This window comes from Rhodamnia argentea, chromosome 2 (genome assembly GCF_020921035.1).
Source record: "Rhodamnia argentea isolate NSW1041297 chromosome 2, ASM2092103v1, whole genome shotgun sequence".
In the NCBI taxonomy this organism is placed as follows: Eukaryota; Viridiplantae; Streptophyta; class Magnoliopsida; order Myrtales; family Myrtaceae; genus Rhodamnia; species Rhodamnia argentea.
The window spans coordinates 30101881-30119603 of NC_063151.1; the positions used below are offsets into that span (position 1 = coordinate 30101881).

The 17723-nt window shown below is 40.4% G+C and overlaps 2 protein-coding genes across 4 annotated transcripts; both read right to left on the reverse strand.

The window, feature by feature from the left end:
• Positions 1 to 788: 788 nt before the first annotated feature.
• Positions 789 to 5558, reverse strand: LOC115735995 (alkaline phosphatase D). Of its 3 annotated transcripts, none has more exons than XM_030667498.2 (9): positions 5063 to 5558; positions 4278 to 4523; positions 4035 to 4156; positions 3795 to 3855; positions 3355 to 3495; positions 2814 to 2921; positions 2483 to 2711; positions 2141 to 2392; positions 789 to 1252 (listed from the first exon to the last, which is right to left on the reverse strand). In XM_030667498.2, the coding sequence occupies exons 1-9, from the start codon at positions 5210 to 5212 to the stop codon at positions 1170 to 1172; spliced, it is 1392 nt and encodes a 463-aa protein (XP_030523358.1). In that variant the 5' UTR covers positions 5213 to 5558; the 3' UTR covers positions 789 to 1169. The 3 variants fall into 3 exon arrangements, with proteins under 3 accessions (XP_030523358.1, XP_030523375.1, XP_030523366.1); XM_030667515.2 differs by having other exon boundaries at positions 4278 to 4469; positions 5063 to 5557; XM_030667506.2 differs by having other exon boundaries at positions 4278 to 4505; positions 5063 to 5548.
• A 1201-nt stretch (positions 5559 to 6759) lies between these two features.
• On the reverse strand, positions 6760 to 7616 carry LOC115739483 (putative calcium-binding protein CML19). Its single transcript, XM_030672594.2, has one exon. It carries the CDS (start codon positions 7507 to 7509, stop codon positions 6919 to 6921), a length of 591 nt encoding a protein of 196 aa, XP_030528454.1. The 5' UTR covers positions 7510 to 7616; the 3' UTR covers positions 6760 to 6918.
• Positions 7617 to 17723: the final 10107 nt, after the last annotated feature.

Below are 17723 nucleotides of genomic sequence, written 5' to 3' on the forward strand. Positions count from 1 at the left end.
TGGAAGGATAATTTGGAAACTTTTAACCGGTAGACGCGTAATATAGGGACCGTAGTGTTCGCAGAAGAGCCATTATTGCAGGTGATCTCGAACCATTTATCTTTGAAACAGCCTTCTCCAATGCCGAATGGCTAAGGAATGCTAACATTGCCGCATGTCTCAGGACATCCCGTTTTGGCAATCGGATAAGCAATACCATAATGACAGACGAAACCAAGAACAACGGTTGTGAAGACAGACGCCAACCTGTGAACAGAAGGCATGGAATGAGAACCCCAGAACTTCAGCCTCCATCGGTTGCAGAAATGAATTCCGAAGGTGTAGGTGTCTGCAGAATTTCCATAATATAACGACACTTAAAAGATACAGATAACAGTGGCACTAGTCCGTTTTAAGGTTAACATACTTGTTTTTCGTTAAAGAATCTAACGCAGCCGCCTCAAGTTGAACTAAATGGATTAACATGATAAGAGGTTATCGAACTGTCCAATCTAACTTTGTTAATGGAAGAGATTAAGATCGGCCAAGTCAAGTATCTTAAAAACCATCGACAAGAACAATCTTAGAGGCACAACATCATTTAAAAAGTAATCTTTGGCTTAAATGCCACATAATCTCTTTGTAAGTTCAGGTTACCGGGTGAAGGAATTAAATAAGATGCCACCACCGAGAAAGATACTCTTTTCTCTCTCTCTCTCTCTCTCTCTACCTTCGGTTGTTTCCAAAAAAATGAGACTCGTCTCTCTATTCAAAGTAGCTCCACAATGAAAAGTACAAGAAGTTAGAAATTACTTGAAAATTAGCAGAATAATATTCAAAAACCAAGAGTGACGTTCACTCCAGTCAAAAACCTTCTCGTTTCACATTGTTCTATGCGTCACATGACGCAAAACAAGTATGTTAGCTTGAATTTTATAACCTGGAAACTAAAACTAGGTAGTGCTATTAATGTCCAAGCCCGCAGCCTGAGACTTGCATGGGGCTCATCTTCAACACCACACATTAAGAATTGTCAAATAGTATCGAAGATGACAAATGTTGTTACTCCGGCTGTCCGTCAGAAGAAATGGCGGCATCTGTAACTGTAGATGATGCTACTAGAAAGCTATAAACTAGGCTTAACAGCTGTAGAAGCCCTAGCACTTTATAGAAGATGGCCCTGGTAACCATCAATCAAGCTTGTGCTTCTGGAGACACTTCCAGCAGAGTGATCCAACTTCATAGGCAATTCCAAGAAAAGCAAGAAAAGATACTGCAGAAAGTGAAAATCCCAATGAGAAGAAGTAAAAGAAAAGGCCAGAAGATTCCCACACGTTATACAAATTTCAAAAGGTATACAAGCCTGATAAAAAGGAGGAGCTGGAACAAAGAAGGAAACTCAATTTTGTCGGAATATGAAAACCCTGCGAAACCACACTAAGTCACATTTTTGCACTCTCACAAACAAATTTCCTGATCCTACTACCAACATTTACAGAGGAACCGCTCACAACACAATAATGCTCACCACCTTGCCTCCAAACTTCAGGGCACACATAACTCTCCAAAAATTGGACACTTCGGGGAAAACAAGACCTCTACTTCTTGTCACTCTACGTTCTGAATCAATTTTGATTCTTTTCTCCCTATAGAAGTTTTTGTGTCATTTTAACTCCAAACTAGATATGTCTGATGAGTTAATTTTCTTTTTTTTTAAGCTCTCCAGTAGATACCTTACAAAGCAGCCGTGGCTTTGAGGCTACCAAAGATATGGACTACGGAAGAAACTCTGGATATTGAGTACAATGTAGAGAGTTTGAGGGAGCAGTTCAGTCAAAGGAGAAATGAGTAATCAGCATGAGAGAGAGAGAGACAGACAGACAGAGAGGGCAGTATCCTCTCACTAAAATCCATCCATGAAGCCATGTGAACGAAAAAAGAGTCGAGGAGGTGAATGGCATAAAACTTTGCCTATCATAATTGCTGTTGAATTCGCTTTAACTGCATGCACTATCTTATTAGCTACATCAAACACTTTTGCTGATGAACCTCTAGTTAACCACTGAAATTCTTTTGCATGGCTAGAAATCCAAAATAGCATTAATGCAACTACAAAACTCAATCTGAGAAGAAAACCGTTGAAGCATTATGAGATTCTTACCAGCTATGGCGCAATAAAGAAAAATCAGCATGCGATATCTGATAATCCATGGTAAGGTAACTTCCAGAGAACAATGCCTTTTATAACCTCCAGCGGTGTCGGCAGCCACAGGTTTCCCGTTATATGCTCTCAGCTCGGACAACGGAACATTGACACCTGTTACAGGGTGTCCATGTATATCTCTCACTTGAACTGTCAATTTCACTGGGTTTTCGCCCCAATGTACCTCAATTGCCCCAAAATTGGGTTGACCTACGCGAAACAAACTTTGCAGTGATACACGCCAACCAAGAAAGTGTCCACCACCAAAGTTCAAAAGGCAAGAGAAGCATTAAGGCATACCAAAAGTGCAGGACCTGAATCTGCAGTTATGGCTCATCACCCTCATGGTACTTGGCGTCAACCATGCCATAAATCTCACAGCGATATTTAATGGAGGTGGGACAGCCTTCTCCACAGCTTGCGTAAGCCCACTAGAAGTAATGTCAAACAATGGATAACCAACCCCACAGTCATATCTCGCAATTTCTCCAAAATGAACATCTCCACTTATGAAGAACACACCATCTCTCTATTATAGTATAAATTAAAATAGATAAGTCAAACAACTTGAGAGGGAAAATCGTTTTGCTAAACTTCAGTATACTAGAACAACATGTCGAAAATTTGTCACCTTACTCTCCGCAATTAATTTAAATAGCCGGTCTCTCTCCTTTGGAAAACGTCCCCACGCCTCCAGATAAAACATGGGGCCAGTTGCAGCCGATAGATTCGATATGACCTGAATTTTTTTAAGCAATTGAAATGTGCAAATATAGCAATGGTTACCCAATCAGCAAACTCAAACTAAACAATTCTATACAATACTCGAATGGTTTTTGCTTGAACAATCCTTGCAAGGGGTCATGTATGGAGTTTCTCTTATACTGACGTCATGATGTGAGGAAGTTGCATTTCACTGGATAGCTGTCCTATTCATTTGGATATAATCATTTCTCTATAAGATTCAAACCTATAAATGTTTCGACAACCAAGGACAGAAAGCTTCAGAGTTCAGCTTGTGAACCAAACAATTAACAAACAAAAAAAAAAAAAAAACCGCAAACAATTAAGACATCAAGCAGCCCCAAAAAAGACTTTTGAACATTATTTATCTCGATTTGAGGGTGGGCACAGGCACATTCTCGTCATGTCGAGAGCAGATTGTAAATTACCTGAATGGAAGATCCAATTATAGTTAACTCTGTTGCCGGCCCCATCAACTCTTTCTCTAACCATGTCCACTGTTCCAACCCCAAGATGCTTCCATCGCTAAACAAAGGATCTCGATGATACCTTGTATCTAGGAGAATGACCTGAAAGGGGAATCCACCGACAATATAAGGTATAAAATCACTGAACAGACTGACAGTATTTACTGAAGTTGGTCAGCTCATAGAATTTGACAAGGTAGGAAAAATCTAGCAGGTAAGGCAAGGACATAGTGAAAACTGCGCTTATCTTGCTGCAAGACGGCCCAAATTAGCATAGGTGCAGCTTGAGTACGAAGAATCAACTTGAGAAGAAATATTTTTCCTTGAACTATATCCCACATATATTGACATTCCGATAATGCAGACATCCATCTAATATTAAAGCACATTCAATTGAATACCTTTACTTGCTTACCCACAGGACCAAATGTGTACGATGCATAAACGCCTGCTTGCTTACGCCTGCAATTTCCAGCTGTCTCAAGAATTGTCATGAGCCCTTGGGCAAAAGCAAAGAACAAGCCAAGAATAGATGACATTTCCTCGTGACTAAATGATTGCATGGCCATTACTAACAAAAAGCATATGGGCTATATAAACATATAAAATTGGTGTCAACGTAGACCGTGAGATATCCTCACCTGGGACTATCCTTACGTTCATCTAAGAAATCGAGGAGAAGCCTTTGGTTGGTGATTTTTCCACCAAATTCCTTTCCTGCGTCATTCAGTCCATAATCATGGTCATCCCAAGTGCCAATTACCTAGATAGGAGAACGCTTGAGACTCAGAAAGGGGAAAGGAAGGATAGCTCCAATTTCTTAACACTTCTGCGCTGCCTGTTGGTATGTCAACTCTACTAATAAAACTTCTAAAAGAGAGAACCTTAGCATTCTGTCGAAGACGAGAATAACCGGGATTAGTCTTAGCTCTCTCGTATCTGGACTCCATCTCCTGCTCAGATGAAGGAACAAATCTCGGGACATTCTTCCACGGTCCTACCGTCCTTTCTTTGCCGAACAGTCGTAAAGGACGCCTTATGTCTCCATATATATTGTCACCCAGCCAAATGAATACCTGAGGATCAAACTTGATGATTGCGTCCCAGATAGGCTGCAAAACATGAAATTCCTGAGCAATCACACGTGTGATCATTGCCTTTCATCACAATTCTATGCGGTTTAGCTTAGAACGGCATTTGCACTGCATCTCGTCGCTCAAATTAACTGATGCAGGTGCATTTCACAAAGGTCATCCATGTCCCAAGAAAAAAAGCATAAAACGCGAATAAAATTTCAAAAAAAACAACAAAAAAGGTCATAACCGCCCTTAGTTTGCATCGATATCTTGATTAAGGAAGAATTGAACAGCTCAAGTGCACATTTTAGATTGAATCAACATACCCAATCCAACGGACCCACCAACTATTATCGCCTTAAATAAAACAGGACCAGGACCAACTACTAGGCAGGTTCCGACTCAGCAATCTTTATAGCTCACGTCTTACCTTCAACAGAGGAGCCCATTGAAACCAAGTTCCATGCTTGGTTTGGATTAAAGCCGTTAAAAATGATGAATTGGACAAAAGGAACAACGAACCAAATCTACCCAGTCCACTGAAAGAGATAAGCATGCTAAGAAGGGAGGGAGTGAGTGGAACAACCGCGAACCTGAGGCGCGCTTTGGTTCGCGCACGATCCGAAGGCGATTCGAGTGACCACTCTCTCCTCTCCGGCTTCAGCAACGGAAGCGCCGAGCGAAATCAGCGATCCGACCACCGCCCATCCCCAAGCCCAACGCGTCCACCACCGGTTGCTCATCGGCTCGTCAAAGCAAACGCGATCCAGTCAAGGTCAATCCCTCCCCAGTTCCAGCAAGACTTGAGAGCACGAGGCGACACTCCGCGACGATCGAAGTACCATGGGAAACGGAAATGCAAAGTGCGATCGCGAGAAAGGTAGGGGCCACGAAAAGCAGAAAGATGCGAATCATAGACACCTCCACCGAGATGCTCTTTTACTCTTTACCGAAAAATGGGAAAGGAGGGGGGGCGATGGCGATCCAGGGGTTAATGCTACGTGGCGCTGACAGAGCTGGGCAAGACCAGCTCTCTGATTGGACACTGGAAACAATGCATTCAATAGCAGCCGTACAGGTGGCAACCGCGCGAGCTTTAAATGGTTTCGGTTTGGAGCTTCGCAAACTTTAAATTGATTTAATTGGGTCGGTGAATTACGAGCTGCTTTTTTAGCTCCCGATTACAAGTCGGCGGTTGCGACTTGCAAAGGATCTCATTCTTCGTTTTTGGTCCAATCAAAAGATCGAATTGAATGGGACGCCTTGGCATACGATTCGTCATTCGACGAGTTTAGGTAACGGGGAGCGTGCAGAGAACGTGCTCAAAATGCATCAAAATATCCACCTCACTTTGCATCTCCCGGAGGATAAGTCGAAATTCTAATAAATTTAGCATGAAATATCATGTCATAGAGATCTTGTTGGTCACTTCGATTACGAATAAGTCATGAGTCTTGTTTAATAGGTGGCTCGATTCTTTAATTGCCAAAGTAGTGATTACACATGACACGTCAACAAAATCGGATTTTGTAAATGTTTCGACAGGAAATTTCGATAATATCTCGATTCTCCATGCTATCGGCCAAAGGATCGATGCTGCCAGTTTTTTATTCACCCGTGGGATGTTTACAACTCCTAAAATATATCGAATAATTACAACCTAATACGACACGAGGTAATGTTAAGCTGCGTAGATGATCCGTAATATCTCCAAAATAATTTTCAATCAAGACATGTCCGCTCATCGAAAGTGATAAGACGTGTTACTTCCGACGTTATTTGATGCGAAATACAATAAATAACCTCTTCACATATGACAATGTTCACTCGTGTGCCTCGTGATTGGACCTACATATAAATAATGGTTTTACATAGACCTTATCACGAGGGGCTACATGATCATTTATAGACAAACTGAGTACACAATAGTTCGAAGAAACTATGTACGGTGTACACAGATTTTTTTTTTTTTGGGGTCGGAACAGTACACAGTTTAGGAGAGCGACAAATTGTAGAAGCGAAAAAGTGTATTCCCCCTCTTTTGTTTGCCTCAATCTGAAAACTCCTTCAACTTGTACTTTATTACGTAATATATCTCTCTTGGTAATTGTGGCACGATATTTTATGTATAGTAATTATGAACGTGTATCTCAGTTACTAGAAGCACTCAACCAACCAAAACACGAATTAAAACACGTACTAACGAACTCCCTCCGAAATCAAATCAGAAACTACAGGTCAATGCGCGTCTCTTTGATTGATAAAGCATACCAGTCAAGGGGGCAGGCCGTGCAATCACGACATAAATTGTCCAACTCATCACTTTTATACAGTACAGCTGTATCGTACGTACCAAACGTTTGATGATCCGAAAAAAAGCCAAAAACAATTGAAAGAACAAAGAATGCAATTTCGCTTGGTCTCCGACGGTCCGGGGAGAACGCGTGAATCAGCGCATCATGACCCTGAACTCGTCGAAGCTGAGTACTCCGTCGCCGTTGAGGTCGAACGCCCTGATCATGGCCTTGCAGTCCTCGACGGACCTCGTCTCGCCCAGCCGGCTCAGCATCCTCTTCAGGCCGCTCGCTGTGATGCAGCCCGACCCGTCCATGTCGTACATCCCGAACGCGTCCTCCAGGTCCTTCCTCCTCTCCTCCTCCCCGCCGCCCTCCACGAGGCTCTCGAACTCCTCGAACCCCAACATCCCGTCCCCGTCGAGGTCCGACGCCCGCACCGCCATCTCCGCCTCCTCGCTCGACAGGTCCCCGCCCAGGCTCCTCACGCAGCTCCTCAGCTCCGCGGGGGATATTCTCCCGTCCCCGTTCTCGTCGAAGAAGTCGAACACTCTCCGGAGCTCGCCGGACTTCCCGCAGTCGTAGCCGCCGGCATCATCGGCGGAGGGAGGGCGGCGGTCCGCGCTCCTCCTCGGGGACAGCTTGCGGCGCAGCCTCCCGAACGCGGATTCCCTCTTGGTGCCGGGATCTCTCTCCGGCGAAGAGCTGGTGCTCGAGCCGGAGCGGACCGACAGATCGAACTTCATTGGTGCGATGGAGGATCGATTTGTTGATGAGTTGATTCGAGTGGAGTAACTTGCAATTTGAGCGTGTGTTGAAGATGCACCTGATGAATTTTTGGATGACACTGCAAGATTGGGAAGGCTGGGTATATATAAAGGGGAGAGCCGGAGAGGGGCCGACAGAATAGGCAATAAAATAAATCGGGAAAGGCGTGGGCAGGTCTATCGGCTTAAAAGATTTGGTTGGGGCCCTTGGGGGTGAGGGAAGGGAACGCGGTTTTTAATATTGAAAACGGGGGTCCGTGGGAAGCGGCCGTCCGCCAGTTGTTTTTATTTTTAATGACAGGCGGCATGAGTCGTAACGCACGTCAGGGGCCGTGGCGAAGTTTCTCCGCTGCTGCTCCGCGGCCGTGAGCGGGAAGGCTTTTATTTCTAGTGAGATCCAGAATTGCATCCGATTATTGTTTTGGAAAAGGAAAAGGAGAAAATTCACAATTTATTTATATTCCGTGATTGGATAGTCACGCGACGCTACGAAAGAATCTAAAAATTATTTTTTTGCTTGTTGATTTGATTGTTTCGAACTATGCACTTCGAGAGTCGTTTTTGCACCGACTCGCATGTACAAACGATAAATTTTTAAGTTCGGTACCGACATCTCACTTGTTTGATTGTAATGGCATTTGAAATGACAATCGCCGCTCTTTTTTTTTTTTTTTTCCTATTAATCCTTTGCTCATCTCTACTAGAAATAGCCAAATCTTACCCCTTGATGCCCACGATTACCTCTGTTGCCTATGTCATCAGGGTGAGCCGTTGTCTGGCTACATTTGTCCGTATTGGGTGTGACAATCCGGCAACCACCGAGGGTGGACGGGGTCCAAATTGAAAGAGGCAATGAATACAAAGTGGTAATCGCACTTACGATTACAATAATTGTCACTACGGTGCTTGCTTTGATAAGGGGGGAGAGAGTGGGGTACATTCTCTTCAATTTGAAAGTTACATAAGGTTAAAATTATCGGACATTCTTCAATTTGACATGCGTCTGTTTCCTAGACTCATCTATGCCCTATTCCAGCCAAATGAGCCTGAATAACATTTTAGTAAGTCTAGACAAAACTATATTTAATGCAAAGGCTAGCTCGAGCTAGGCCTAGCCTGCCTCGACCAGCTAGTTTATACATATATAGCTTTTTTGTCATATCTAGATATGAACAATGAGTTAGATCCAACTCAGCCTAGCTCGGATAAACACCTTTAGTCACTCCAATTCAAGAAGGCTATGATCCTTTGTAGCCATAGGGTATATTTGATGGACCATCTACTCAATCACTGAGCTAGGTATCTTCATGTATATTGTCGCTAGGGTGTATTTGTTTCATTGAAAACATTTTATCGGAAAACGATTTATTTTTCTTTGTTTGGTGACATGTGATGAAAAATGTTTTCTAGTGTTTGATTTTCATTTGAAAAATAATTTCACTTCATGACTCTATCTTAGAAATAATTGAATTTTTAAATTATGTCCTATGTTCTATATTTTTTATTTTTTTCTTCTTCTTCTTCTTCCTTCTTCCTTCTGTGACGCCGACGGCCATAGGCGAGCTCGAGGCTCGCTAGATCCGCCCGAGGCCGCCGGCAATCCTCTATGCATCCAGATCCGCCCTAGGCTCCTGCGGCCTCGAACAAACCTAGCGACGTCGAGAGGCTCGCCGAGGCCGAAGAGCTTGAGGCCGCCAGATTTGATGACCAAGCTCGCCGAGGCCGATTAGCTCAAGGTCGCCCGATTCGACGGCCTCAAGGCTAACTAGGATCGGCGAGCTCGACCAACGGTCTCGAGGCTTGCCAATGGCCATTGGCGGCCACTCACGGGGAGGGAGGAAAGGAAAAAAAAAATGAAAAGAAAATAGTATTAAAATATAATATTAAAACATGAAAATATAATATTAAAACATGAAAATATAATATTAAAATTATTTTTCCGTGAAAGTCCGAAAAACTAATTCTGAAAAAATACTTTCTCTGGAACAAACACCCCCAAATATCAATCCTAAATTAAATTGTGCCCCCGTTCATGTAGAACCGATATGGCCGCCATGTAATTATGAGGCTTATTGATATTTATCCCTTTATCTTTAGGGTGGAAAAAAAAAAACAAAAGTGATGTCCATGTGGGCCCGGAAAAAAAAATCAGCGCAAAACATCAACACTCGTCTCCTGTTTTAGTTAGCACTTAGCACATATCAACATTTTTCCATTGTTTATTACCGGAACGGAGTGGTTTTGCCCCCTTCCCAATATTGCCGGGGTCAAAGTCAAACCCTCATGATCGAATCCGCCACTTTTGTCAATTTTTAGTGATCGCTTACCAATGTCATCCATAAAAAAGAGATTAACATTTATGTCATTGCACCAAACTCAAGACGACGACGGTTCGTGTAAGATCTGCGCCTACCCAAGAATTCATCGTCTTTGTTCCACGTGTCCATGTCTCCTCGATCGTTTCGTAACGTGCAATTCGCCGGTCGCAATTCCCACCTTACGTGGCATGCGTTATCTACTGTTTACTCTTGCGTATTTCGTTAGATAGGAATTGCATTTCTTCTCCTTTTAAGGATCTCCTATCTAAAGTTAAAAATATAATGTTAGTCGAGTCTTTTTTTAACTTCGAGTTAATATTACAAAAAACTCTAACCGATACATCTATAACAAATTTACCCCAAATTATTTTTTGAATTACAAAAAATCTCAAATCATTACACTTATGATAAATTTACCCCAAACTGATATATTTATGACAAATTTATCATGTATTAGTTTTTTATTAACTTTTATTATCAAATTATTGAGTTGGATGGCACGCGGCAATTGACGGATGTACTAATTTGAGATTTTTTTCTCTATTTATCACGAATGTATTAGTTTGAGATTTTTCGTGGTATTAATCATATTCAATAAAAACTAGTGAATGATAAATTTGTTGCATATGTACCAATTTGGGATCTTCTGGAGTCAAAAAATTTAGTTTGGGATAAATTTGTCATAGGTGTACCAGTTTGACCTTTTTATGGTCAAAAAAATAGTTTGTGTAAATTTGTTGTATGTGTATTAATTTGGAGTTTTTTTTATGGTCGAAAAAATAGTTTGGGGTAAGTTTATTATAGATGTATTAATTTGAGATTTTTTGTGTTATTAACCCTTTAATTTATCATCTTAATATAGAGTATAGTTTCCCTTTGTAATATTTGGTCTGCTTTGATGGAATAGAAGGTTTGTTTTAGCAACCAAGAAAACTTGCTTTTGCGGTCCTCGATTATTCACCCTTACTAAGACGAACTGAATTTTTCATTAAAGCTTCGTTTGTTTTGCAAAAAATGAATGATTTTGAAAAATATTTTGGTAAAAAATGAATGATTCGGAAGATGTTTTTTCTAAAAGCGATCGCTTATATTCCTCCCAAATATAAATGAATGAAAAATATTATCACAAATCATGAAAATATTTGAATATAAATTATAACCAATAATAAAAATATTTTTCATTTGCTAATTATTTTAATTGATATAAGAAATCAATTTTACAAAAATATTTTTCAAATTATTCTTTCTTCGCGAAACAAACGGAGCCAAAGGAACATCATAATCCTCGACCGCGAGTAATCTCAACAAAAGTCCCCTTCAGTCGAACTCCGGCTTTATCTCCATGCGACAAAATCCACAATCAATTATTTATCTAAAAAAGAAGAAAAAAGGAAAAATCTATCTAAAGTTAAAAATATAATGTTAGTGGATACTTTTAAAAAAAAATTGAGTTAATTCATTTTTTTATAAAAAATACTTTTCAAAATCATTCATTTTTTGAAAACCAAACGGAGCTTTAATGAAAAATTCAGTTCATCTTGGTGAGGGTGAACAATCGAGGACCGCAAAAGCAAGTTTTTTTTTTTTTTGTTGCTAAAACAAACCTTCTATTCCATCAAAGCAGTTCAAATATTACAAAGGGAAGCTAGAGTCTATATTAGGATGATAAATTAAAGGGTTAATACCATGAAAATGTCAAACTAGTACATTTGTGACAAATTTACCCTAAGCTATTTTTTTACTACGAAAAATTTCAAATTAATACACATGTGATAAATTTATCTCAAACTATATTTTTACCATCAAAGATCTCAAAATTAATATACATGTGACAAATTTGCCAAAAACTAAATTTTTTTACTACAAAAAATTTCAAACTAACACACATGCGACAAATTTACCCTTCGTTGGTTTCTGTTAAATCGAGTTAATAACATGAAAATCCCAAATTGATAGATTCACGAGAAATAGAGGGTAAAAATCATAAACTAGTACACCCGTTAATTGCCACATTCGTGCTCCGACAAAAAAAAAAAAAAGCGCCACGTGTCATCTAATTTAACAATTTGATGATAAAATTTAACGAAAAACTAACAGAGGGTAAATTTATTATTAATATACTATTTTGGGGTAATTTATCACAAGTGTACTGATTTGATATTTTTTATGGTCCAAAAAATAATTTAGAGTAAATTTGTCACAAATATATCAGTTTCAGATTTTTCTTGAAATTAATTCAAAATTTCAAAAAATAATCCACTAACATTATATTTTTTTCACTTTAGATAGGAGATCCTTAAACGAAAAATATTATCACAGATCGCGAAAATATTTGAATATAAATTACAATAGATATTAAAATTATTTTTCATTTGTTAATTATTTTAAGCTATATAAGAAATCGATTTTATGTAAATATTTTTCAAATTATTTATTTTTTTCGAAACAGATAGGACTTAAGCACAAGTTGAACTCCGGCTTTATCTCCACGAAAGTCCCCTTCAGTTGAACTCCGGCTTTATTTCCATCGGACAAAATCTCACAATCAGTTATTTATCCTAAAATGAAGAAAAAAGTAAAAATAAAAGAGTTTCGTTTCCAAGAGAGGGACGCAAGAACTTGGGCAGTGTTACGGGAAGGAAAAAAAAAGTAACTTGGGCAGTGTCGTACAAGTTGGTACCGACTGCCGACCGACAAGCCCAGCGCCGAGAAAAAAACCAAAAACAAAAGGAGAGATAAAGACATGTCGGTCGCCGGCGGGAATGCCAATTGCGACACTTGCACTTACGTGTTCCGTTGCGGGGACGGACCGAGTCCCACCACCAAGGGGAGATATTTTTTTAACGGTCAAAACGGCCACGTGAAAATGCGTGTCTTCATCCTCATCTTCTTGTCGGAGCTTGACTTTGACCGGATGGGATTGGGGATCGGTCGGACCGGGTCGGGTCGGGTCGGGTCGGGCTTGGCTTTTGGGTTTCCTTTTCGCCCTCTCTTTCTATCACGCATTTCACAACGGTACGGGGGGAGGTGAGGTCAAGGCCCACGTCATCCAAGTTCGTAGCCCAGCCCCCACGCTTTACACACGGGGGGTTCCTGTTTCTGGATGAGTTTGATTTTATTGAGATGCCACGTACAAGTCAAATTGATTTGGCTTTCCATAAATAAAAATAAAACCAGGCATGTCGTGATTTCGGAGAAATGAGCAGACCAACAAATCGATTATAAAATACTGCACGAACACAGGCTAGTCTCGCAAGAGTCAAAGCTTCGATGACTCACATCAGGCACTTAACGCTACTATACGACCCTACCCAGTGATAGTTAGCCAAAACTGACATGAAGTTTACTTTTTCTACCGTCATCCTCTTGTATTGAGAAGATATATTTTTTTTTCCTTTCATTTTAAGAAATACCCTTAAAATTTACGTTTCAGAGTTCAAACGAAGTAGTTTAGAGACATCCTTAGATCCAAAAATATACTTTGGTACGAGGGGAAAAAAGAAGGAGATGAGATCTTGATTACGTTTGACATGGGTGATTTCTTTTAATCCTCAGAAATTTGGCTTACCTGATGAAAGTAATGATTCTTTTTTTGGTAAAAAAGGTAATGATCTGACATGCAGGAGACATATTCACACATAAAGAGATTGTTCACTAAAAAAGGGGAGTGGAATTGGGCTCGTTGGTCGCAACTTGCAACTTGCAACTTGCAAGTGTGGCTACCCTTGTTATTCTTTGTTCTTTACTCACCTTTCCGTTGTCGTTGATTATAATTGCCTAAGTATCATTTATTTACTTTATTTCCTTTTTATTCATTTCCTTTGGTTATATTATTGCCGTTATTCAGTTTTTTTTTTCTCGTTATTTAGAAGTTTAGGAGGAAAAGTTACCCCGTGTCAAGGCCAGGGCAATGCCGCGAGCCTAGAAGATCTTATAGTGAATTTACAGATCGTCCATCAAAGGGGACTGCTAGCAAAGGGATTCGAATATGAGGTTCATGTGTATAGAGTTCGAATCTTACCAGTTGAGCTAACTCACTTTGGCATTACTCGGAAATTTATAGGTTTCAATAGATTACCATCTACACAATTACAACAATTCCTTTATGCATTGTTAATTGGATCAAATACAATCGAATCTCATCTAAGAAGAGGGTTTGGTTTTTGTGCGTGCAAGTGGCGAATACTGATTAGAGTTTAATTTTTCTTGGGTCATGAAATCAAATCTTCTAAAATTTAAAGCCTCGACTCTTCCCCCGTTTAATTTCGGCAATTTTCTTTTTGGTCGGAAGATAATATTGCATTACTGATAATTTGAGTTTCGTACAAAAAGGCCCGAAAGAGAAGCATCAGCACAAATTAAATCCCAAAGGATCCGAGGTGGAGAAGTAACCCAGTTTGTCGGAACAAGATTTGAGCGGCACATCTTGGCGATCTAGTCGGCGGCCTAATTAGCCTCTCTCTTGCAGTGGCCCACCAAAATATTTGGGTAGTGGGCTAAAATTTGTTGGGCTTGGCTTATAATCGCTGCAGCTTCCCAGTAAGCTTTGTCCTTCCCGTTGACCGCATGAACAATATTTTGTGAGTCAGGTCCGTATGGTAATACTCTAGAAAAAATGTTTATGTTCTCAAAGCATTCTCGAACGCTTTGGGAACGTAAACGGGTATGGTAAAAAATTATTTCAAAAGTGTTCCGAGAACACCTTTGAGAAACAAAAACACTTTTGGTGCAAAAATGAGAAACAAAAAAAACATGTTTCTAGATTTTAGAACACTTTTTAGAAACAACTTGATGGCGAGCTTGTGCAAGCCACCATCGCTCATCATCGTCGACGAGGAGTTGAAGTGGCCGCCATCGCCGCCGCCGGCCACCGGTTGTAGATCATTCCTTTTGGTGAAAAAGGTAATTTTTTTTTGTACTTGCTAAACGCATTTCTGTTCCCAAAAATCGTAACCGGGAATAGAAACACAAAAAAATATTTCTATTTCAAATATATTCCTAAGAACAGAAACGTTATCATATAAACCCCTAGATTCCACAACTGCACGAAGCTTTTGATCTTTTATCTCTCTCCTTGCAACAAGAACCTTCAACCCCGCAAGCAAGGTAAGAGCTTCGGCTTCCAGAGCTGAACAAGAGTGGATCGTCCCATTAAAGCCGTCAAGAACCGATTCGCTTGAGTCGCGCAAGAGACCCGCAATCGCACCTCTCGGATCTGCACCTCCCACCGACGCATGGACATTCAATTTCAGATCTTGATTTACTGGAGCCACCCAGTAGAGAGGTAATCGGGGGTCTTCCTTTGAAAAGCTTCGATCTTTAGGATTCCATTTGCTATAACTTGCGAGTATCATCTCCGCTTCCTCAATTAAATTATTTGCGCGAGGCTTCTCTCCTCGAAACACTAAACTATTCCTTGATTTCCAAATACACCAGAGGGTGACTGCCGTTAAGTTGAAAGTGGCTGAGCTGCTGCGGTCTTCAATTCTGGCTTGGAGCCATACATCCATACGGTGGTACAGTGGGAAGCTCCTCTTTGCGTCCAACTTCGCCCGGATCTACTCAGTCCATGGGCAAAACAGGAAAATGTGCTTCATAGTTTCTGCGTCTTTGTTGCATATTGGGCATAGCGGGTGGGGGATTGTATTTCTCCTGAATAGGTTATCTCTTATAGGCAAGGTGTTCTGGGCAGAATTCTATAGAAAAATTTGAACTTTGGGAGGAATATTGGCTTTCCAAATTACATTACAGAGTTTGCTCGTTGGTTGGAAAGACGAGGAAGCTAAATCCGTATTTTGTTTCGAATCACTTTCTCTTATAGAGTTATCGGCGCTTTTCACGGAGTACTCTCCAGTTGCATTCCTAGTCCAGTTAAGTTTGTCCTCGCGAGGTGGTAGGTTTAGAGGTATGGCAAGGACTTCCACTGCGATATCTTGGTTGAACAAGAGTTCTACTTTCCAGACGTCCCATTCAGCTCTCTCATGTAGGATTAACTTTGAAACTCTTATAGGATCCGCTTTATTTGCCGGACCTCCAATAATCCCCTGCTTAAGCCAGCAATCTTCCCAGATGTTTACTGAATCTCCCCTTCCAATAGACCACCGCATCGACTGTGCGAAAGTTTCTCTGCCATGTAGAATGCTAAGTTAACCCCATGAAGGTCTCGACCCTTTCTCGGCATTTAAAAACTCATATTTGGGAAATATAAGCCTTTGATAATTCTGCTCCATAGGGAATATTGATTCTGTAATAACCTCCAGGCTTGCTTGCCGAGTAAAGCCTTATTAAAAGTTGCCATGTCTCTGAATCCAAGCCCTCCTTTATCTTTCCTTGCTTTTAGAAGCTCCCACTTTCTCCAATGCAAACCAGTTTTTGATTCGCTGTTTTTCCACCAAAAATTGGCAATCCTTCTTTCAATCGATTTACAGATTGAGATTGGAATTTTAAAAATTGACATTGCATGTTAGGGGATAGCCTGAACAACTGCTTTTATAAGAGTTTCCTTGCCCGACTTTGAGAGCAAATTTTCCTTCCATCCCTCTAGCTTCGTGTCAACTCATTCATTGATCCAAGAGAACATCTGCTTTTTGGTCTCCCCCCAATCCGAAGGCAGGCCCAAATACTTCCCTGTCTTCCTCATCACTGGAACTCTGAGAGCACTAGCAAGGCTATGTTGAAGTTGTTGTGGACAAGATGGCCCCATAAAGATTCTAGACTTATTTAGATTAATTTCTTGACCCGAGGCATAACAGTATTGATTGAGAATCATGGCCAGATTTTGGCATTCGATTAGTTTACCGTCCAAGAAGGAAATTGAGTCATCCGCGAAGAAAATGTGCGATAGAGGAGGACAGAACCTGTTGAGTCTAATTCCCTTGATTGCCCCTTCCTTGATTGCCTTTTTCATCAACATCGAAAGGGTGTTTGCCATAAGGATGAACAAATATGGTGACATGGGATCGCACCTCATTAATTGCCGATTCGGCAATTAATGAGGTGCGATGTGATTTGTTTATTTTCATGTTTAATTATATTTGTCAGCTTAGGAATATTCGTTAATTATGTCAAGAAGGATGCCAAGAAGAAAAAGGAGGAAAAATCACATGTGTAACTGCAGGAGCAATGGTAACGAAGGAAATTTTCGGAGATAATATCCCTGACATGGGAAGTTTATGTTTCACTCGTACTATGACGGAAACGCCCTTAACCAATTGCAATAGTAATGCTTTCGCCAAAAAGGGTAAGAGTAATTAGGAAAGTTTCAGCCACAAGATTATTCGATTGATTTGGTGATGTCACCTAGTGCGGCAAATTGGAGAGCATCGACACTCTTCGATGCTTCCGTGTCGCGCTGTATACTTTCGGACACTCTCCAACATGCAATGGACACGTGGTCGGCACTCCGGATACGCCGGTTCGGTATTCCGACATGCCATTTTGGAATGCATTGGATCAATTTTAAACATTTTCAATAAATTAGATGTCAAAATATATACATATATATACATAAGTTGTATAACCAACCATCCCAAAATTAATATACCAATCAACAAAAAAAATGTAATAAAGAATTCTTAATAGAATAAGAAGAAACTCACTGCTAATATTATTATATATACATAATAATTTACAACGTGTCTCAATGTGTTCAAATTCTCTATTTTTTTTATAAATGACGTGTCAACGTGTTGTGTCGTGTCACATGTGGGTGTCGGTGCTACTCGGATGGCGGAGTATTTTGTTTTTTAGGTGAAAGTTATTAAAGAAGTCCAAAACTTGTTGTACTTGTTCTAATTTATCCAAAACTTTTCAATTGCGCTAATTAAGTTCATTCATCCAATTTTGACATGAAATTATTGATTTGAATGCTAATCG